The 20,469-nt window shown below is 46.1% G+C and overlaps 1 protein-coding gene across 1 annotated transcript in view; it reads left to right on the top strand.

The window, feature by feature from the left end:
- Window positions 1-19,059, top strand: part of LOC138165001 (UMP-CMP kinase) — a 29,634-nt gene extending 10,575 nt beyond the window's left edge. The window contains exons 2-6 of the mRNA XM_069093047.1: window positions 9,486-9,632; window positions 13,885-14,037; window positions 15,372-15,448; window positions 15,807-15,903; window positions 18,061-19,059. Of these exons, the coding sequence (XP_068949148.1) occupies window positions 9,486-9,632; window positions 13,885-14,037; window positions 15,372-15,448; window positions 15,807-15,903; window positions 18,061-18,102 (516 nt within the window). The 3' untranslated portion in view covers window positions 18,103-19,059. The remainder of the gene's footprint in view (window positions 1-9,485; window positions 9,633-13,884; window positions 14,038-15,371; window positions 15,449-15,806; window positions 15,904-18,060) is intronic.
- The last annotated feature ends 1,410 nt before the right edge of the window (window positions 19,060-20,469 follow it).

Raw genomic sequence — 20,469 nt, 5'->3', positions numbered from 1 at the left:
AATCTATTGTATTTCAAAACCTCTGGGATAAAATTCCAAAGCAGAGTTGTTGCTTATAACCCATTCCCCCCCACCCCCCCAGACTAAATAACAGCCTCTTTGGGCTGATCTGGTTAAGTACTCTCTGGGCTTGGTATTAAACAGTGGGGACAGTGAATGTTTCTCCATGTCCCTTTTTGGCTTTTAAACTCTTTTCATTGCCCATGGCATTTTTCCCAGACAGTAAGAGAGATGGCCCAGATAGCCTGACCAACCCTTATATAAGAAAAGAATGCCTGAGGCTGCCTGGAAATCTTGTTCTTTACAAGGTGAGTCCTTTTGGGGCCTTCTCACCTTGTTACCAGGAAAGGAAAGCACTGCCCAGAAACCAATTCCAGGAAATGATCGAGTCACTTCCATTCTATTTCCAGATGTAGGTAGGAGGAAAAGCAAACGTGAACTTCCTAGTTGGGGCAGATGGTCACCCTCTCCTGTGACCCTATTGGTTTATAGCCAGGCCCCACCCCATAGTTAAACAGGATTGTTTCTGATTCCTGACTCTGAAGACTGAGATGCCAATTTGCATCAGCCTGAAACAATTCAGTCCCATCATCCCCTGTTTTAAGTACCTACTATGAGCAAAGCGCTGGGAGGTGGGGGATGGAAGATAAAAAAAAATCATAATCTCTGCCCTCAAGAAACTTTAAATCTCTTTGGGGATAAGCACATAGATGATAAGATTTAAAATGTGCCCAGGAGAGCTGGGTTTTTCGGGTTCCTTAAAAAGACTTATATTTTCCCTGTGACATCATTTCCTGGAACCAATATGAAATTGAAGAAATTCTGAGGGTTCCCATCTTTACTGTAGGTCACCTGGAGACAAGACTTCTTTAGCCTTCTGCCCTTCAGAGTCTTCTCCAGTAGACCAGGTACCTCTGCTTCCTGACCCGGCTCCCAGATATGCATCTGTACCTGCTTGTTGTGAGGCGGGTCTCTTGGGACCTCATAGGACACATTGCCACCTGCAGTGTGGGAGGGAGGACCTTGAAGTTTAATTATGTTCCTCTCTCAGCAGACATGTCTGCATCACAGATTCTCTGCCTGGACTCCCTTCTTCATGGTTAGCATGACCTCATCTCCTTATACTCATCTCATCTCTGATTCTGAACCTTCAGTTATTGCTGTGTGGATCTTGTTTTCCATTGCCAGCTGACTAATCATTTATTTCTGTTCATTCCAACCTTACCCCCAGAATGTCCCACTGCACATCTGACCAGCGCTTTGACTGTGGCCTCTTAAAAGCTTGTTATATAATGAATAAGATTCTTTTCATCTTAAACCTCTATTCCTTCTCACCCCTTCCATCTTGCAGCAGTCACTGAGATACGGCTCTTTCCTGATCATTTGGCCTCCCTGGCCACCCTTTTTCAATTCAGGTGACACTTTCTCTCACTTTGTTGCACCCACTGGTGACAGTAGAGGGAGTGGGAACACTCCTTGCTTCTTGTTGATGCTTCCAGATTTCCCTTCTATCACTCTTACTCAACAGCCTGTCTTCCTCTGAGGTCAGTTTATCCGTATTTATCAGCCAGTCTTCACCTTCGTGGTGATCCTGTATCAGCCCCCAGGACACTCTGCTTCCTTCCTCAGTGAAGTCAGTGGCTCACCGTTTTTCTCTCCTCCTCATCTTTTGCCCTTAGACAAGGGGACTTTAACATCCATACTGTTGCTCCCTTAAATACCTTCACTCCATCCCAGACACACAGAGATGGTCATACCCTTAGTCTTGCCATCATCCACACATGTTCCGTTTTTGTGTTCATGAGCTCCGAAATTCCGTCATACAATAGTAATGTTTTATCATTCCATTTTTCCCAGTGACTTGCGACTCCTAACCCTGTCCTCTGTTCTCACTGTGATCTCCATCATCCCTGCACCAGCTAGAGGCTCTCCAATAATAATAGTAATATCTAGCATTTCTATAACACTAGATATTAACTTCCTTTCCTACCTCAATCCCTTGTTGAACCAACTCAACTGTACATAGACATTTTTTGCTGATCACAACTTGCCACACTCCAGCCTTGAATTACTCTCACTATCCATGATCTTTGCTCCTATTCAAGCTGGAGAAAATCACAAAACTGGTAACCAGACCCACAACAAATTTGTTACATAATCTTGGGTTCTTACCTTTGCAAGGCAATCTTTCTTCCACCTCCCTCATTGAGTCACTATTCACTTTCCATTTTCTGAAACTTCTCAGACACTCACTGTGTGACCCTGGCAAGCCCCTTTCCTTCTGCCTCAATTTCCTCTTCTGTAAAATGGAGATCAGAGCTGCAGCTGCCTCCCAGGTTATTGTGAGGATCAGCTGAGATGCCACTCACGGGGTAGGCACCGTGCAAGTGTTACTGTCCTCAGTGTTACCTCCACTTCCCATCTCCATGTGTTTGTGTGGGCGTCTCCTAGGCATTCAGTGCTCCGCCCCCTCGCCTCCCTCTCAGAAGTCCTACCATCTGCAGGAGACCTGTCCTGCTTTCCCCAGCACTGCTGGCACCTTCCATCGCCCCTGGCTGTACCGGCCCTGGTTATTTCTGTCTTGTCTCCCTGATCAGTGAGAGCTTTTTTTGACGGAAGGGACTGTTTCTGCCTTTGTTTTCCATCCCCCCAGTATTTAGCACAGTCTGTACACCTGAATCTGCTTGCACTGGGATTAGAATTTGTGAATATGAACCCCCTTGTTGCTATCTTTCCCTTTCTTCAACTCCTAGGCAGATTCAGGAAGTATCCATGGTCGTTCTGTTTGTTATTAGTTTGTGGTTGGGTTTGGGGCCTGATGCCTGTGAGGTGTGTGGATTACTTGAGGGTGCTTTAGTGTCTTTTATTTGTGACCTAGCTATCTGTGTACATGTTTGCATGTACTGACTTGAGTAGAATAACATTTCACTTTCCAGATTCCCAGCTGCTTGTGTCTCAGCCTCAGTGGGCATCAAGGGTAGCTCCACTGGAATCATGTGTTGGTAGCTCCCAGGCCTCCAAAATGCCGGGGGTCCCTGGGTAACTGTGGTTGGCACACACTTTCTTGTTGTGTGTGGTCTGATATTAGTGACGCACCACAAAGGGTGTGGGCACATCTGAGTACTTTCCTATGTTACATCAGCCAATCTGCTTCCAGAATGGCTCATGACTGCATTTCCCAGATGAATTTGACCACAGAGCTCTGTTTTTGGCTGGAAATATATTGATGGAACCAATCAGGGTGTCTGGGTGTGTGGGATATCCTGGGATGAAGCAGAGTTTAGTATATTTGGGAGCAAAAGAGAAAAAGAATTAGTCCTATTTTCCTTTTGAAAAGTTGCCTTATGTAACATTTTTGATTCATACATAAGTTCATATTTAATATTTTAGAATAAAAATATTGTTGGCGTTGGAATTTTCTCATGAATCCACATTTATGTCAAATGGAACTCAAGGATCCTATAAAATAACAGACTTTGGAAAACACTGGTTTATGCCTATACCTCTGTATGACCCTCTGAAGAAAAGGCCGGTTTTGTAGGGATCCAGGTACCATGGGAGACTGGCTCTGTGTGAGCTCAGGAAGCATCCTTATGTCTCTATTACCTTTGCGATAAGATCTAAGCTCTTCTAGGCCTCAGCGTTCTCCTGAGCTTAGCTCGATTCCATGCTACCTCCTACCTCCCCTTCCCCTACCCTGGCAGATTTCAGCCATACCGGCTTGTACACAGTATCCCAACTCCAGCCTCTGTACCTTTGTACAGTTTCCTGTGCCAGGCCTTTCCAGGCGTAGCTCCAAGACCTCTTCCCACTGAGGCCCTCCCTGATCTGCCCAGTTGCTAGCATCCCCACCCAAATTGCTTTTTATTTGTTTATCCACTTGGGGGCTGCTATTGTTCAGATTTTTAACTTTGCATCCCTGTTAATGAATGTTGATGACTTGCCTGTCTGGCAGATTTGCTGTAGCAGGGATGCTGGGGTGTAAGCCATTGCTCTTCCAAAGCTTGGGTTCCAGGATCTGAGGCAGGCAGATGGCTCAGGCAGCACCGTTTCATGGGAAATACACGGGTCCTAGCTCTGTGCCCAAAGACCAGTGCAGGCTTGATGCCAGCAAAGCTTTCCTCAAATGTGAGCAGCCCGGAAGTGGCCTGGGCTTCCTGGAAAGGAGGCTGGGAGCTGGGAGACTGGCAGGGCATTCCTGGTGATGCTGGGAGTGTGGGCACGCCACTTCTTGGGGCTGTCCTTTGCAGTGCTGACAGGCGGTGCTGTGCCCCAGATCTCCCTCACAGCTCCTGTAGGCTGACTCTTTATAGCGTTCATCAGCCTTAATGTTCTCAGTAGCTGGGCTCGGCCCGGCTGATCTGCCCCAGCTCCTGCTGCCAGCTTCACATAACCCTCTGTAAATTTCACCTTTTCTCAGACATTTTTTCCTTTCTCTTCAGAAGCTCAGAACCGTTTCAGTTTTGTCTTGTAAGGAAATTTTTTCTTGCATGAAGAGCACAACGTTTCAGGGAAAGTCAGTAGAACTGTAATCCCTTGAAACAGGAGGGAGGGGGACGGCAATCTCCTACGCCCCTCATCTCCTGTAGGATGTGAGTTCTAAAAATCCCGTATCATCCTTTAATTAGAGTGGAAGCTCCATGTTGGTTTGGAGATGACTATGTGCCAGCTTGTTTATAAAAAGGACCAGAGGCTTTACCACTTCTAAGGTTGATAGTTAATAATGTCCATTTCCAGTTAAATAGGCCTGGCCCCATAACGTGCATCCCCTGGGCAGGAAGGGCGGTGACCTAATGGGGCTGGCTTCCAGAATCTCTGAACAACTGAAGGCAAATCTTGACCCTCTAATTCTCCCACTGGAGGCTGCCTGTTTTGTAATAATAACTTTCCTTAAATGGTTGGCATAGGGTGGAGGGTTGACTTTTTCCAACTCTCCGTGGGTGGAATTGGAAAGAAACCTGCAAGGTTGGCCAGTTTGAAACATCTGGGAACTATGGAACAATCATACTAAGCCTCAGAGAAAAGTTCTCTGATGTTGTTGTATGGTCATTTTCAGTTGCATCCAGCTCTTTGGGACCCCATTTGGGATTTTCTTGGCAAAGATGCTGGAGTAGTTTGCTATTTTTTTCTCCAGTTCATTTTACAGATGAGGAAACTGAGGCAAACAGGGTGAAGTGACTTGTCTAGGGTCACACAGCTAGTAAGTGTTTGAGGCCATATTTGAACTCAGGTCTTCTGTCTCCTGGCCTGGGCTCTATTCACTGTGCCACCTAGCAGCCTCTCTGATGTTGGGGAGAAGGGGGATCATTCTCAGTCATTTCAACCAATACACTTTTTGGGAGAAGTTCTTCTGGAGAACTGAAAGGAGGGTGGGATGGATGGATGGGCTTTTCTTCGGAGTACAGCCCCTCATGGATTGAGGGCATCCTCAGCCCTGCTTGTGGAAGGAGGGGATGGATAATAGCATCATCTTCAAACAAGAAAGACAACCCTTTGGTGGTACTCGTTGGCTGTGCATCTTGGAATGGTGTTCAGGAGGAGATTTTAAGGATAAAAGGGATACGAGCACATTTACCCTGAATGTCTCTCTCTGTAAGATCTCTGAGCTGTGAGTTGAATGCCCAAGGAGCTGGCAGGTGTTTTTGAGGTATACGTGCATCTGACAACCTCTGTACCCTTCCTGCTGCCTGCCCGTGCTGGAGGGATGGTGTGGGGCAGAGCACACTAGTCATTCGTAGCCTACGACTGGAAGGCTGAAGGGGGCACCTGCCCACCCTGGGAGCTCAACAGGGAAGTGGTAGAAGAGCCCAGGAACGTGTCCAAAAAAGAGAAACAGATTGAGACTATCCGGGACAACAGGTGTCATGGAATTGTCAACAGGAGACCTGGTTGTAACAACAACCATGAAATGAAAGGTCTTGTGCTTTTTTTTAACCTCAGATTATGGGAGTGTTCTATAAAACAATTATTAGGTTGTGTTGTAATTTAATAACAAGGGGTCGGAAAGTGAAGATTGAGGCAGTGGCCAGCACCATATTAAGTTGATCCCTTTCCCGCTGGAGGCTGAAGAGAAAAGTTGGAATTTTCATTCCTCTAGTTTATGGTATTTTATAACCTGTTGTGGTTTTGTGTCCCGATGCTGAGGCTGCACTTAGGTCTCGTTTTCAATTGCTAGGAGCTTTTGGGGAATGGGAAAACGTTTGGGTTTTAAGGCTCCATAATTTCCACCCTTGCTTTTCTCAGAATTTGCTTTGGCTATCACTTGATTATGATGGAATGCTTTTGAAAGCATTAAGTACTGTTTAAACTCTGCTTATTATGATAAGTACCCTAGTCTTTACTGTAGAAGTGATCGATTAAAAAACAGCCCACAACTCTGGGATGGTGGAACAGCATAGCCTTCAGGCCCTAGAGAGGTAAAACACAAGACAGATACATTGTAAAATATAATTGCCCGTGGGGAACTCAAGTAAAGTAGCTTTAGGAATGGAATACGGAAAGAAATTTTCAGTGGGTAGAAAGACGGTTGTGCGGGTTTGACCCACGCACAATAAATATTTCAGGCCATCCTCACAGTGAGGTAAGTTCTGGGCTTGTCAGAGAAGCTGATCTTTGCTTCCTAGATGATGCAGCTTCTATGTTTAGAGGCCGTTCTGTACCTCCATAGCTCGCTGCTTTTTTTCTCCCTAAAGAAATCCCAACCAAATGAGAATGTAATTGGTAAAACCCACTTTAATGCAGGCCCCAGTTTGGCAGTCTCAGCACGCCGCAGATGCACTAATTTCTAAATTACTAGCTGGGCTTCATCATGTATATGTTGCATGCACGGCAGAACATTATGGAGCAAGGCTTCTTGGGTGGGGGCAAGATTAGAGCACGCACTCCGCAGGCTGCTCGCTGATGTTTGTGTCTTCATTTGGGCCATATTTATCCTAGCCTGGAATCGCCAGGCCCAGCAGCAGGCCAGCAGGGACCCTGCCAAGACAGCGCCAAAACAAACAAGGGAAAACAATGGAGCTGCCGGAAAATTGTGTGGACAGGAGTTGTTCGTGGTTGTAAAATGCTTTCAAAAGGAAAGAAATTGTGTACCCGAGAGTGAAAGCAGCTGAGCCCCAAACATTGTGTAGGCATCTGGCTTGGAGAAGCTTCCAGGGGATCAGGGACCCACATGTGGGCATCTTGGAAGAGGCCAGAAAGCCTTCTCCAAAGGCACGGTGGGGAGTGCTGTAAGGATGCTGTCAGCGCTCACCAGGACTCTGCCTGCACTGAAAGCAGGAAGGAACGGTAGAGTGCAGACCATTGGAGAAGGAAGAGGCCTTCCCTGTGGGCGAGTTGTCTCGCCAGGGCCTGGCACAAAGGAGAGGCCTAATCAGTGCTTGCTGACTGACTGTTAAGGTTTGCAAAGCTCTTTATAGAGCTCACTGCTTTCCATCCTCATAACAACCCCATTAGGTAAATATTACAGGTATTGCCATGCCCATTTTACAAATGAGGAAACCGAGACCGAGGTAGGTTGGAATAGGACATAGAATGTCAGAGTCCAGAGGTCCCATAGAGCATGGAGTGTCTGAGCTGGAAAGGGTCATCACTTGCCAGGCCTAGGCCAACCCCCTCATTTTGTAGAAAGGGATTCTATCACCCAGACAGCCCCAGAGCATGGCCAAGGCCACAGTCTCTGTTCCACCAGTTGTTACTGGATTCTAGTCTGTCATTTGGTCCTTTCCCACCTCTCACACATTTGTAGAAGCTAGTAGGCACCAAAGTGAGTCATGGAAGGAACCTTAGAAACCATCCCAGGTGGGCCACACTTTTCCCTTTGTGGACCAGAGGGTTAGTTAGACTTGAGATTTGTGGAGGTCTGGGAGTGCCTTCTGGGGCAGGGACATCCCTGCTGGAAGACCCTCAGGAAATCACATACTCTGGCTGAGCCTGTCCCCAACTCTGTAGACTCCAGGTATCACAAACTCCTCAGTGTCACCTGAGGCCCAGATCTCTGGGGATGTATCACATTCCCAGCATTCACTCCACATTCCAGCCCAGCTGGCTGACTCAGTATTTCCTGGATGAAATATAAACCACTTTGTGACTTCACGCCCTTCACAGCTGGCCCCTTCCCACCTTTGCAGTCTTCTCACCCCTGGCTCTCTGACCCGTGGCAATGGCCTCCTTGTTCTTTGCACACAACACTCCATCTCCTAGATCTGGAAGGAGGAGGGAGTGACCAGCTGTGTCAGAGGACTAGGAGAAGTCCAGGAGAATGAGGGTGGAGAAGAGGCTCCTTGGTCACTCTGGAGAGGGCGGCTTCAGGGGAAGGAGCCAGACCTGCCTTAGTCTTCTGCAGCAGCTACTCATTAAAGAAATACTCGTTGAATTGGATTATTACATTCAGTTGAAGTGGGGACAGTTACCTAGTGGCTGAGGGTCCCTCATTGTGTTAGGGCGTGACCTGTTTCTGTTTACAAAGGCTGTTTCCTTGTTCTGCTCAGGGTGAGGGGGAGGGGATGACAGTAGGTATGTGTTGGTGGAGGGGAGTTATCTTGGGGGGGTCTTCATGGGGGACTGGAGGAAGAAAATGTTTGTGGGCTGCTAGGTTAGGTTGTTCCCCCTTCTATTACAGATTTATCTGTCTATCTATTTATTTTGGAGAGGGAACATGGGGCAACACAGCTAGTACGTGTTAAGGGTCTGAGTCCAGATTTGAACTCAGGTCCTCCTTACTCCAGGGCTGGTGCTCTATTCACTGCGCCATCTAGCCACCACAATTTATCTATGTATTAAGAGGCACTGAGGCCTTGTTGGAAAGCTTTATGCTGAGTATGCTGGTAACACAGGGTACGGGGCAGGGTCCCCGCCCTTAGGGAGCTTATGGTTGAATTAGGAAGATAGACTCCCCCATTTGAACCCCTTTACACTGAGTAGTGCATGGGATGAGAGCTCAGCAGGGGGATGTTAAGGTTAGAAAATGGAAGGTAGATCTGAGTCTCAAGAAGGAAGGAATCGCCCTGGGCAGAGGGGACAGAGAGAAGAACTTGAGGAAGGAAGTAGTACCTTATCCCCTGAGAGACACTCAGGATTGCAGGAAGAACACAGGCTACTGTGAGTGCCAGATGGAGAGAGCTATTGCTCCTCTAGGCCGGCCGGCCTCCTCATTCCCAGCCTGGGAAGCAGCCCCAAAGGTGTTAGAGCATGAGTAAGTGCTATGATGGAGGTTCAAGGCCTGGCCTCTGATTACAAATCCACCGATGTTTCCACTGTGCTACATTAGCCTCTCCCCCCACCTCACCCCTTCTCCCTCTCCCTGTCTCCTTTCTCCCTTTTTCTCTCCCCTTCCTCTCCCAATATGTGTCCATATTATTAAGTTTAGCTCTGTAGGAATGTGAATGATCAATCATAATGTTTTTGCCCTTGAGATATTGAATGTAACAACTCTATAGAAATTTAGGACCCTGGTTAAGACTGGATTGTATGTATTTTTTTCCCCACAGAAATATGGCTATACACACCTTTCTGCAGGAGATCTTCTTCGTGATGAGAGGAATAAGCCAGATTCTCAGTATGGCGAGCTCATTGAAAAGTACATAAGAGAAGGAGAGATTGTGCCAGTTGAGATAACCATCAGCTTGCTCAAAAGGGTAAGGGGTATGAATGATGACTAATTCATTCCGACAAACAACCAATAAATTAAACCCATCTTTCACTTGAACAAACTAATAGAAAACAGCAGGGTATTGTGTTTCCATCTTATGGGCAGCGAGCACATTGTGGAGACCTTATGGCATTAGAGAATGAAAGAGGGAGGAATATTCTATTAAATTAGGTCAGTCCATGTGACCAGCCTCTTCTTTGCATGTATGTGGGTAGTGTGTGTGTGTGTGTGTGTGTACATATATGGGTAAAAAAGGAAAAATTAAGAGGAATTAAAGGAACAGAACTATAGGAAAGGATTACTAAAGCGAAAGGAGAGAGTACAAGGAAGAAGAGAGAAAAGTGGAATATATGATGGACAATGGTTAGAGATCTACAGGTGCCCTAACTGCCCCTCAGCAACAGGCTGCTTATTTACAGAAAAAAAGTTGGAAACCTTTGTTACTGTATAATGACAGTTATCCCTTACAGGTCTGAATGGCCATTATTACACCCATTCAGATTGTAATATTACATAGATAAGCTATATCACAGTAATGGACATATGTATATAATTGCATATTGTATGTAATAAGTAATATGAATGTGGCTACTAGTCTGTCCATAAATATCCCCAGAGGATGCATTTTGATTTAATTTGAAAATATAATATTACCTATGTTTTATTGTGTTTTTAACTATTTCCCAGTTAGATTTTTATCTCGTTTTGGCTATCCAAGACTGACATCTCTCAGCTGAAGCTTTGGGCAGAATCTAGTAAGATGAAATTCAGCAGCAGTCAATGTAAAGTCTTGGACTTGGGTTCAAAAACTTAACTTCCAGTTCAGGATGGGGGCGAACAGAGGGCCTGTAAGTCAGCATTGCACTGTGGCAGTCAGAAAAGCTGATGGACTTTAGGATACATTAAGAGAGTCAGAGCTTCTGGAAATAAGGAAGTGGTTATCCTTCCGTGCTCTGCTTGTGAGACCACATCCAGAGTGTTGTGTTCTAACTGGGAGCTACCATTTAAGAAGAACCTCGATTAGACAGTTCCAAAGGTCCCATGATGACAAATGCTGTGCATCTCCAGAGAGACAACTGAGGAATTCTGAATGCAGATCGAAGCAGACTTTTTTACTTTCTTTTTTTTTTTTTTGGTCTGTGTTTTCTTTTGCAGCATGACTAATATGGAAATACGTTTTGGATGACTTCACACGTATAATCGATATCAAATTGCTTGCCTTCCCAAGAAGAGGGGGAAAGTGGGAGGGAGGAGAGAATTTGTAACTCAAAATTTTTAAAAAATGATTGTTAAAATTTCTTTTACATGTAGCGGGGAAATATTTAATGAAATAAATAAAAATGCATTTAAAAAGAAGAACTTTGATAAACCTAGCGAGCATCTGGAGGACAGCCAGACTGACCCTTGCGCACAAGTCAGCATAGGACAATTCAGACAGCCTGAAGACGAAAAGGAAAGACAAGACTTTGGGAGTTGGCCAGAGAGGAGCTGAGAGCGGTCTTCAAGAAGACTTGAAGAGCTGTCATGTGGAGGAGGGGTCATGTGCAGCAATTGGGGGAAGGAACATGCAGGCCAGTGGAGGCTGGATAGCAGAAGAACCCTTAGGCATGAGGACCATGCCACACTGAGAGAGGCTGCCTTGAGAGCTTACAAATTCCTCTTCTGACATCTCCAAGCAGAGGCTGGGTGACCATTTTCATGGATGTCCTAATGGACAGTCCTTTGGGGTATAGGCTGGACTAGAGGTCTTTTTCTTATCATATTTTATTTTATTCCCAAATTACATGTTAAAACAACTCTTAACATTTGTTTTGTTTTTAAGTTTTGAGTTCCAAAACTTAAAAAAAAAACTGCTGAGTTCCAAATTCTGTCTCTCCCTCCCTCCCTCATATAGTATATCCATGTACAGTCATGTAGAACATTTCCGTATTAGGCATATTGTACAAGAAGACTCAAACACACCAAAAAAAGAGTGAAAGAAAAAAAGTAAAGTGAAAAACAGTACGCTTCAGTCTGTATTCGATGTGACTTCTTTCTCTGGAGGCAGATAGCATTTTTCATCATGAGCCTTTGGGATGATCTGGAATCATTATATTGTTGAGAAGAGCTAAGTAAGCCTGTCATAGATGGTCATCGCATAGTGTTGCTGTTACTGTATACAGTGTTCCCCTGGTCCTGCTCACTTCACTCTGTATCAGTTCCTGTGAGTCTGTCCAGGTCTTTCTTCCCCATTTCTTAGGGCACAGTAGTATTCCTTCGTATTCACATACTACAGTCCTCGAGTGATGGGCATCCCCTCCATTTCCAGTTCTTAGCCACCACAAGAAAGAGCTGCTATAAGTATTTTTGTACAAGTAGGGTCTTTTCCTTCTTTTTTTTTTTTCAATCTATGGGACACAGACCTGGCAGTGGCACTGCTGGGGCAGAGGGCATGCACAGTTTTGTAGCCCTTTGGGCCTGGTTCCAGATTGCTCTCCAGGTTGGTTGGACCAGCTCACAGCTCCACCAGCAGCTCCTTATGGCCTGGAGCTCTTTAAGGTCTCTCCCAACTCTCACATCCTGTGATTCTGGGTCCACAATAGATCTGAGCTGTGTCTTGGAAACCTGTCAAGGGAACAGGCAGATTGGCCAGAGAAGAAAGAACCAGCGCTGAGTTGGAGACCCTGGCTGTGAAAATGATGCCCGAGAGGCCTGTCTTAGGTCCCTGTGAAGCCCTCCTGGAGCCCCCTCATCCCCAGAAACAGAAACAGCCTGGGTCATGCTGTGGTGAAAAGCTCCTGGACTCGGCCTCTTAGAGAGAGGAAGAGCCTTTTGGCCTGTTATGGCTCTCAGGACTCACTATAAATAGCAGAGCAAGTGCCAGCTCACATCAGGGAAGGGAATTTTCCTCATCAGGAGTCCCCTCTACCAATGAAGTGCTGGGTCTAGCCCAAAAAAGACAGTGAGATTGACAGACAGAGATTGCATGGACTACACCAAGTTCTGAAAGCCATACTTCTGTAGGGACGAGGAAGAGTTCTGTTTAAGTTTATGGACTAGGTCTGTTGGAGAGAAGAGGTACAAACTCACACGGCTCCTGTAGTTGGGGAGACTGCAAGGGACAGCCACAAAGTTGAGGAACAGCTTGGACTATTTTTCTCCAATGCTACTGTGAGCTATTTGGACTGTGCAGGTCCAGTAAAAGAACTCCTAAACTCCCTTACAAGCACTCGGGTTAACAGTATCCGTCAGATACAGGACACTCTTTATTTCTCCCTTCAGAAAAAATTTAAAGCATACCCACAAAGGACTCAATTCAAAGGATTCAGCATAACCTCAGAACAACTTCAAAACAACTGTTCAAAACAACTCTTTCCCTCTCCCATGAGCCGGACATCCGCCCATCTAATCCCTCTTCTAGACCTATGTAGTCCTCCAGACTAATAGTGCCACCTTGTGGCTGAGACTCTTGGAAGAGAAGCACACGTGGGGCCAGGGAGGAGAGTCAGTGCCCTTCTCACTGGAATTTTCCTTATCAGGAGTCTCGTCTACCTATGAAGTCCTTTGGCAGTCAGGCCATAGGCTTCTCTGAGCTTCATGAATCTGGTCCTTGTGCAACAGACAGGCCTGGTGGAACCTGCCAGAGCTGGGACACTGCTGGCACTGAGGAGTGAATCTGGCCTCCAGAGTGAGATGTCCGAAGAGGGCTTTAATGGAAGGTTAAGGACTCGGCTGATGTGTTAGGGTACTTGTAATCCTTTACATTTGCTTTGTCCTTTTTAGGGAAGCTCCAGGGACCCTAACGGAGTCGGCTTTCTCTGATGCCTTTGTTTTTATAGCTGAAGGACCCAAAGGGGCAATGATGTAGCCATGAGCAGACTTGTTCTAAGCAGTAGAGTTAGGATTGGAACCTGAGTTTTCTGACTCCGAATTCCATCCTCTTCCCACTTGGCTTCCCATCCTGCTCCCTACTTTCTGAGGGGTTTTGCATACATTATAGATCACAATATTGCCTGATCCCCTCTGTGGAAATTTATGCCAAGGTGAGAGAAAAAGAAAGCATGAATTTTAATTTGGCAAAAGTGAGTAACAGACCCTTGGAGTGATGACGGCCTCCGAATGTGTCTCAAGGAGGGGAGAGGAAGGGAAGGGGTTCCCATTGGCTTCAGGGACCTTTTCCCAAACAGTTCTTTTGCTTTTTTCCTTGTAACTTTCCATTAATCATCCCTGGAACACACAAATCTCTTTCTGCCCCCTAGGAAATGGATCAAACAATGGAGGCCAATGCTCAGAAGAATAAATTCTTGATTGATGGGTTTCCACGAAATCAGGACAACCTTCAAGGCTGGAACAAGACCATGGATGGGAAAGCAGATGTAGCTTTCATTCTGTTTTTTGACTGTGATAATGAGGTAAGGAGCAGCGTCTTAACTGTCTCATGCTGAACTAATTTGGGCTCTGTAGGACATCGGCCATCAACAGCAGAAGCCCACAAAATGGTGTTCACTTGGGCCTTCAGCACATACAGGCTATGCCAGGAGCAGTGAATTTAGCCCAGAAGGATGGTAGCTCCCTGTCTTGCTGTATGAATATGAAAATGCTTTGGCGTTGGCAGTAGGACTGTGGGCCTAGCAGAACCAGAGGCAGTGGGGCTGTGGGCCTAGCAGAACCAGAATTACCTTTATTTTCACATTACTCAGGCCCTAGTTATTCTTTATGGGAATTGACACACATGGCCAGGTTGAGCCATCAGGTTGGACCGAACTGGGATCAGAACCACTGTTTCACTTTGTGTGAGGGCAAGGAAGAAATGGCTACCCCTGGGGCATCAAAGGGACTTTCCCAGAGAGCCAGAGAATCTAGGGTGTTCTGACTGATACTCTTCTTCAAAGATACAAGACAGGTTAGGTTTTTTTTTTCTTCTCAAGACAACTTAGAATGCCTTTAAATGTGTGTATGTGTCTATTTTTTTTTATTTGGAATTTAAATACCTGGATTTCCAAGAATTATTTAATCAATGTATTTAGTTCCGTTTGACAATTGCTCTAATTTGAAATTTGTTAAGCTCGTGTCCGTAACTGGACGAGCTGAGGATTGGAAGTGGTCCCTTGAAGACTCCGTGGGATGTGTGTGTGGCTACAAGGACAAGTGTGCCCTTGTGTGTGGTAATGGAGGATCATTGGAGACTCTGCATTATTTAAAAATGCACCCTCCTCTTCTAACCCCAAACCAGTCTGTTTTCACTTATTCTTCAAAGTCAGCACTAGAATGTTACCACAGCTTTGTAAGGAAGGAATGTTTACTTGTTATTAACAAGAGATGCTTTATTTAAGTGCAGATATGTTGGTGATTAAATATTGGGATATTTATGGTGTTATTGACAAGTAAGCCAACGTGGGACCCAAACGGAGGCGTGTAATTCATACCTAATAAGTTAATAACATGTCCTTCTTTTTATTGCGGTTTGTAAAAGAATACCCAGGAAAAACTGAGTCATGAATGGATTCTTAGGGTGCTCTGGACTTGTTTAACCTCGTTTATATAAATTGAACCACATGCTTCAACGTCAAAGGCTTGGCTTGCTGATTAATGAATCAGACGCTCGGAGCTCCGTGCAGGGAATCTTGTGTTTGGGGTTTTTTTCTTTTTTCTCCTCTGCTTCCTGTGAGCTGTTCAGGTAAAGACAATGGCAGGTTTGGGATCAGTGTCTCCGTCTAGTAATTGTTCTCACATTCCTTCTGGCCAGATCTGCATCGAGCGCTGTCTCGAGAGGGGGAAGAGCAGCGGGAGGAGTGATGACAACCGGGAAAGCCTAGCAAAGAGGTACCGTTGTTTGTGTGACCCCGCCCACCCCGAGGGGGGCTGCACAGCTGTTAGGGAGGGCCACTCTTGGCCGTGTCCTCATCCTGGGAGTGGATGCTTTCCGCTGGGCTGGGGCAGCCGGGGCTGCCGGATTTTGTGCTCCTTCTGTTCACCTTCTGTTCAGAGGCCCGGGGAGAGGAAGAGCCTAGCCTAGAAAGGTCGGATGCCTTGCCTGGAAATCTCCCAGTCCAGTGGCAGGGTCACGATTAGGATGCAGTGGTGCCCACAAGGATTAGCCCACTGGGCCTCACTGGAACATGGCAGTGAAAGGGGAGATAACTTTTTAGCATCTAGTCTGGTCCTCTTTTCTCTGTTACAGAATTCAGACCTATCTGCAGTGCACTAAGCCTATTATTGACCTCTATGAGGAGATGGGGAAAGTCAGGAAGGTGGACGCCTCTAAGCCCGTTGACGAGGTAAGATTCCGATACTTCTGCTCCCCTTCGAAAAGGGGATCGTGTCAGCCACAGTGTGGTCTAAGTCTCTCAGGCTGGGCAGGAGAGGAAGGAGTATTGGAAGGACTGGTATGTTTCAAATCATTGGTAACTGGGTAAAAATAGGCCTTCTCTCTGTCTAGTGGGGGTTTTATAACTTCAGGCTTGCTCTTGGTAGAAGTATGTGATTTCTTATGAACTTGAACCCTTAGGAAGATGGAGATTTTGGAAATTGAGTCTGCAGGGGCTCATGGAAAGACTTCTGTAGCTTGGGTGGCTCAGCCATCCAGTTCAGAAGCCCCCAACCTGTCCTCTCTCTTCCCTGGCCCCACTTAGTGAAGGACACAGCCCCAGAGGTGCGTCATCACTTCCCTTCTCCTCTCATCCTCTTTTCTTAAATCAGTGATCTCCAGACTGTGCCCCCCAGGGCCTCTGGAGGTGCTCACTGCCCACTCCACTCTTCTAGTCATCTTTCTTGGGGCTGATGCTTGTCCTAGAGAGAGGCCAGGTCAGTGAGACGAGGCCTATGGGGAGGAACAGAGAAGATCAGAATCAAGAAAACTGGAAAGTGCCAGAGATTCTTGTCCCTCATCATTATAGAGAGACAAAAACGGAGAGCAGTGCAGCTATGTGTAAATCACAGGCAAATCTGTTTGTAGCTCCCCTCATTCACAGCATAAGCCTCCAGTAAATGGGCACAGGACATAGGACCACAAAGCTCGACTGCCCACGTTTCTGCTGGTGGTGATCGCAGAATTCTTGGGGGAAGGTGGAACTGCTTCACCGATACCTGCACAAGCCATCCCCAGAGGGTGACATTTTGCTGAAAGAATAGAGAAGAAAACAATCAACCAGGGTGACTGAGGGCTCTTGATGGACCTCTAAAATAATAGAACTGCTGGTTTTTGTGGCATTTAGAGGTTTGTAAAGTGCTCTGTCTACACAATCTCATTAGATCCACACAGCAATCCTGTAAGACAAGTAATGTATGTGTTAGCATCCCCGATACAGATAAGGACATTGAGGCACAGTGACTAGCCCAAATCCACACAGCTAATAAATGACAAATTCGGAATTAGAACTGTGACTCCTCCCCTCCCCCCCCCCCCCCTAACCCTCTGCTCTCCCCCAAGCACAGAGCCTGGGAGGAAAGCCTTCATCAGTGGTGCTGCACTTGTCTTTCTGCACAGTTTGCATAGTGCTTTTCAGTTATTTGGAGATGGGGCAGCACAGGAAGAAGGTTGTACTTGGGGGGGTTGTATCTCAGCTCAGCCACAGGCTTAACTGTGTGACCTGGGAAGTGACTTCCTGTCTTTAGCTTCTCATCTGTGGAATGGGGATAATAATATTGCCTCTCAATCTGAGGGTGCATCAGTGTCTGCTGGACAGTGCCCAAGTAAGGGCTCTTCAGAGTGCTGGGAACACGTCCAGGGTTATTGTCGCCCCCCTGCAGTTTTGAGCTCACCTGGGTATCTGGGTATTATTGCAGGTCCTAGTTTATAAATGAGGACAACATGTTCATTTAATATATTGTTTAGCAGTACTGTGCTTGTTTTCCTATAATACTGTGGTTTTTACTACCCTTATCCTACGCCAAGGACAGGCCTGAAATGAAGCTGTGGTGCCCCCTGTGGATGGCCATCTGTTGCTGGCTTGGCCTGCCAGGCAGCACTTTCCTTCTCTTGTAAAATACACATAGAAATGTTTGCCTAACATGTGTTTAGTCATCTTCACACCATGCATGTGGTCCAGTAGAATGGGCTGATAAAGTCCTCTAAGACACCAGAGCAGAATTGGGCCCCTGGAGTCTGAAGGGATTCCAGGATCATGGATTCTGAGGGCCAGGCGGGAGCCCCATAGAGCATTCAGCCCAAGAATCCTCTCTGCCAGGCCTTCGACATGGGGGCCTCACCCCTCTGCGGCAGCTGTGATGGTGAGGTGTGCCTTTGCCCAGATCCCAGATCTGCTTGAACGACTTCCACCCACTGCTCCTGTCCTGCCATCGGGGCCGAGGAGGATGTGCCTCATTGCTTTCACTCTTGCTCTTAAAAGATGACAGGCCCTGTTAGAACCACAGGTCGTTGGGAAGGCCCTCCCCTTCTGAGTCCTTCAGTGATGTGGGCTGTGTTTCTGTTTCAGGTGTTTGCAGACGTCTTGAAGATCTTTGACAAAGAAGGCTAATTCCACTCCATATGTCGTGCTTGACCCTTGCTTCCATAGCTGCTACTTCGGTCTACCCTTTGTTTAAAGAAGTTTTTTAATCTTTTTGTCTTTATGTCTCCATGGATGACTGGAAAATAGATAGTGATTAAGTGAAAAAATTTTTTTTACCGGGGTCATTTCACATGATGCTAGTAGACAGTAACTTCTGGAAACCCAGTAACCCAGCAAAGAAGGCCCTCCCCTCCTGTCCTGCACGTGCCTTCGGAGCCAAACTTGCTCTGCGTGTCCAAGACCCACTGTGTAGCAACAGGACGGTCCCCAATTGCTTTTCCAAACAAGTTAAAAAGCAGTTGCCACCTGCTGTGTGGATCCGTGGACCAAATGTCAGGAATCTTTTCACGAAGTCACTGTTTGCTCAATTTCTTTTTTTTAAATGAAGTGAGAAAACAAGGGCTCGGGGTTGTTTTTATGTTTGTTACTTAACTGACCATAAGAAATCTGGACCTGATCTGAACCTCCTTGGCTCTTGGCAGTGAATAATGGGAGAGAGGGGCATGCTCAGGGTTCCAGGATGTCAGGCCATCTGGATTCCGTCATGACCTGAGGCCACAGCAGGTGAGGGGGCGAGGGAACAGGTCTCTTCAGACCCACTTGACCCACATCTTCCTGGGTCAGAGGAGCCCTAGCAGAATTCCTTGCCTGTGACAGACAAAACATGAGCCAGGGTGAAGGGAAGAGGAGATCTTCAACAGTTTGATTTTTGGAACACTTAAGAGATTTGGGTTCTTCAGGATAATAATAAGGTCTGGTATTGGCTCGAGAGGGGAAATTGTCTTAAAGGTTGAATTTGAAATTTGTTAGGTTTTCTTGGTGGATTTATTTTTTCATTGTTATTTGTTTAAAAGGACTTTTCCAAAAATAATTGCACTTTGGTTTGTTCAAGAAAACAATTAATAAATACATCTTCCAAGTGTTTGATTCTGTCTTCAGATGTTTTTGTTCATTCAGTTCTATTGATGGATGGTATCATTTGACTTAGGGAGCCACACTTGATCAGTCCTATCACCAGGAAGTGAAGAATGCATCCTGCCCCTCCTCAGCCCATCCCATCTGCAAGGAGCCACACCTTCCTTCAGCAATTTTGCTAAAACCTCCCAGTTTCATTCTTCCCTCCTCCCTCTTTTAGCTGCTGTTATACACAGTGGACTTGACTCAAAAAATTTAAATTTTCTTAAAACTTTTTTTTCCCAACCCCTGTATCTAGACATTGCCCAGCACTCTGCCCCAGCTGCGTTGGGAAGAGACATTTTGACTGGGAACAGTTGAGAAATTATTAGAAATCTATTGTGTGAAGATAAAAACATTCTTGGGCATGGTAGGGAAGTTGCTTCTTTCAAATTAATTTTCCAGCTGATAGAAGGCCCTTACCTGCCAGCGCTGTGAAGTATTTCACCCTACCAGAGCTGGGAGGAGCATTAATTATCTTGGCTTCTTAGGAGAAAGAAGGTCACAGAAGCCCTCTGCCGAATTAGTCCAGCTAATGTGTAAGGGCCTTCCTAGGGTCATAGCTTGAACGCCCATTCCACTGAAGACTAGAGGAAGCTTGTAGAGACTTCTGCCCACTCACCCCCAGCTCCCAAGCTGGAGAGAGAGACAGATTTGTCCTCCAATGTTCTGTGCTCAGGCTGCCGAAAAGAGGTGCCTTGGTTCTTTTCATCAGATATCTGTCTGCAGCTTCGCAAACTGAAACCCAGAAACGGCTAAATTGGGTGGCTGTTCTTTTGTTTGTTTGTAAGTAGAAAAACATGTTGGCCCCGATGGAGCCACATCTGACTTTGCCAGTCTGGTCATTCCTTTTGTTAAAGATACAGTCACCGTGAAGTTCATGGGCAATGAAGTTTTCTCATTTGGAATCTTTTGTTTGTTTTTAACAGCTCTTAGCACAGTGCCTGGCCTAGAGTAGGTGTTTAATAAATGTTTATTGACTGACTAGATTATGATTGTTATTTCTGTGTGGTGATGTTAAAGAGTGTAAATTATTTAAGCATGATATCAATAAATGTGTGCTATTGCCTTGGCTGACTCTTGTTTTAAGACTGAAGCTCAAAGATCCAGGTTGAGCCTTGGGCTCTTTTTTTTTTTTTTGGAGGGCAATTGGGGTAAAGTGACTTGCCCAAAGTCACAAGGCTAGTAAATGTGTCAAGTGTCTGAGGCCGGATTTGAACTCAGGTCCTCCTGACTCCAAGGGCCGGTTCTCTATTCACTGTGCCACCTAGCTGCTCTGAGCCTTGGGCTCTTGTGGAGGCAGGATCAGGAGAGGAGGGAGCCAGGTTCTAGTCTCAGCCCTTGCTAATTAGTAGCCCTGGGGTCTTGGACCAGTCACTG

The sequence above is a fragment of the Petaurus breviceps genome, unplaced genomic scaffold (assembly GCF_028583685.1).
Source record: "Petaurus breviceps papuanus isolate PSGF00001 unplaced genomic scaffold, PetGlider_PUasm1.0 207, whole genome shotgun sequence".
NCBI lineage: Eukaryota > Metazoa > Chordata > Mammalia > Diprotodontia > Petauridae > Petaurus > Petaurus breviceps.
This window is presented reverse-complemented; position numbering and strand designations above follow the sequence as displayed.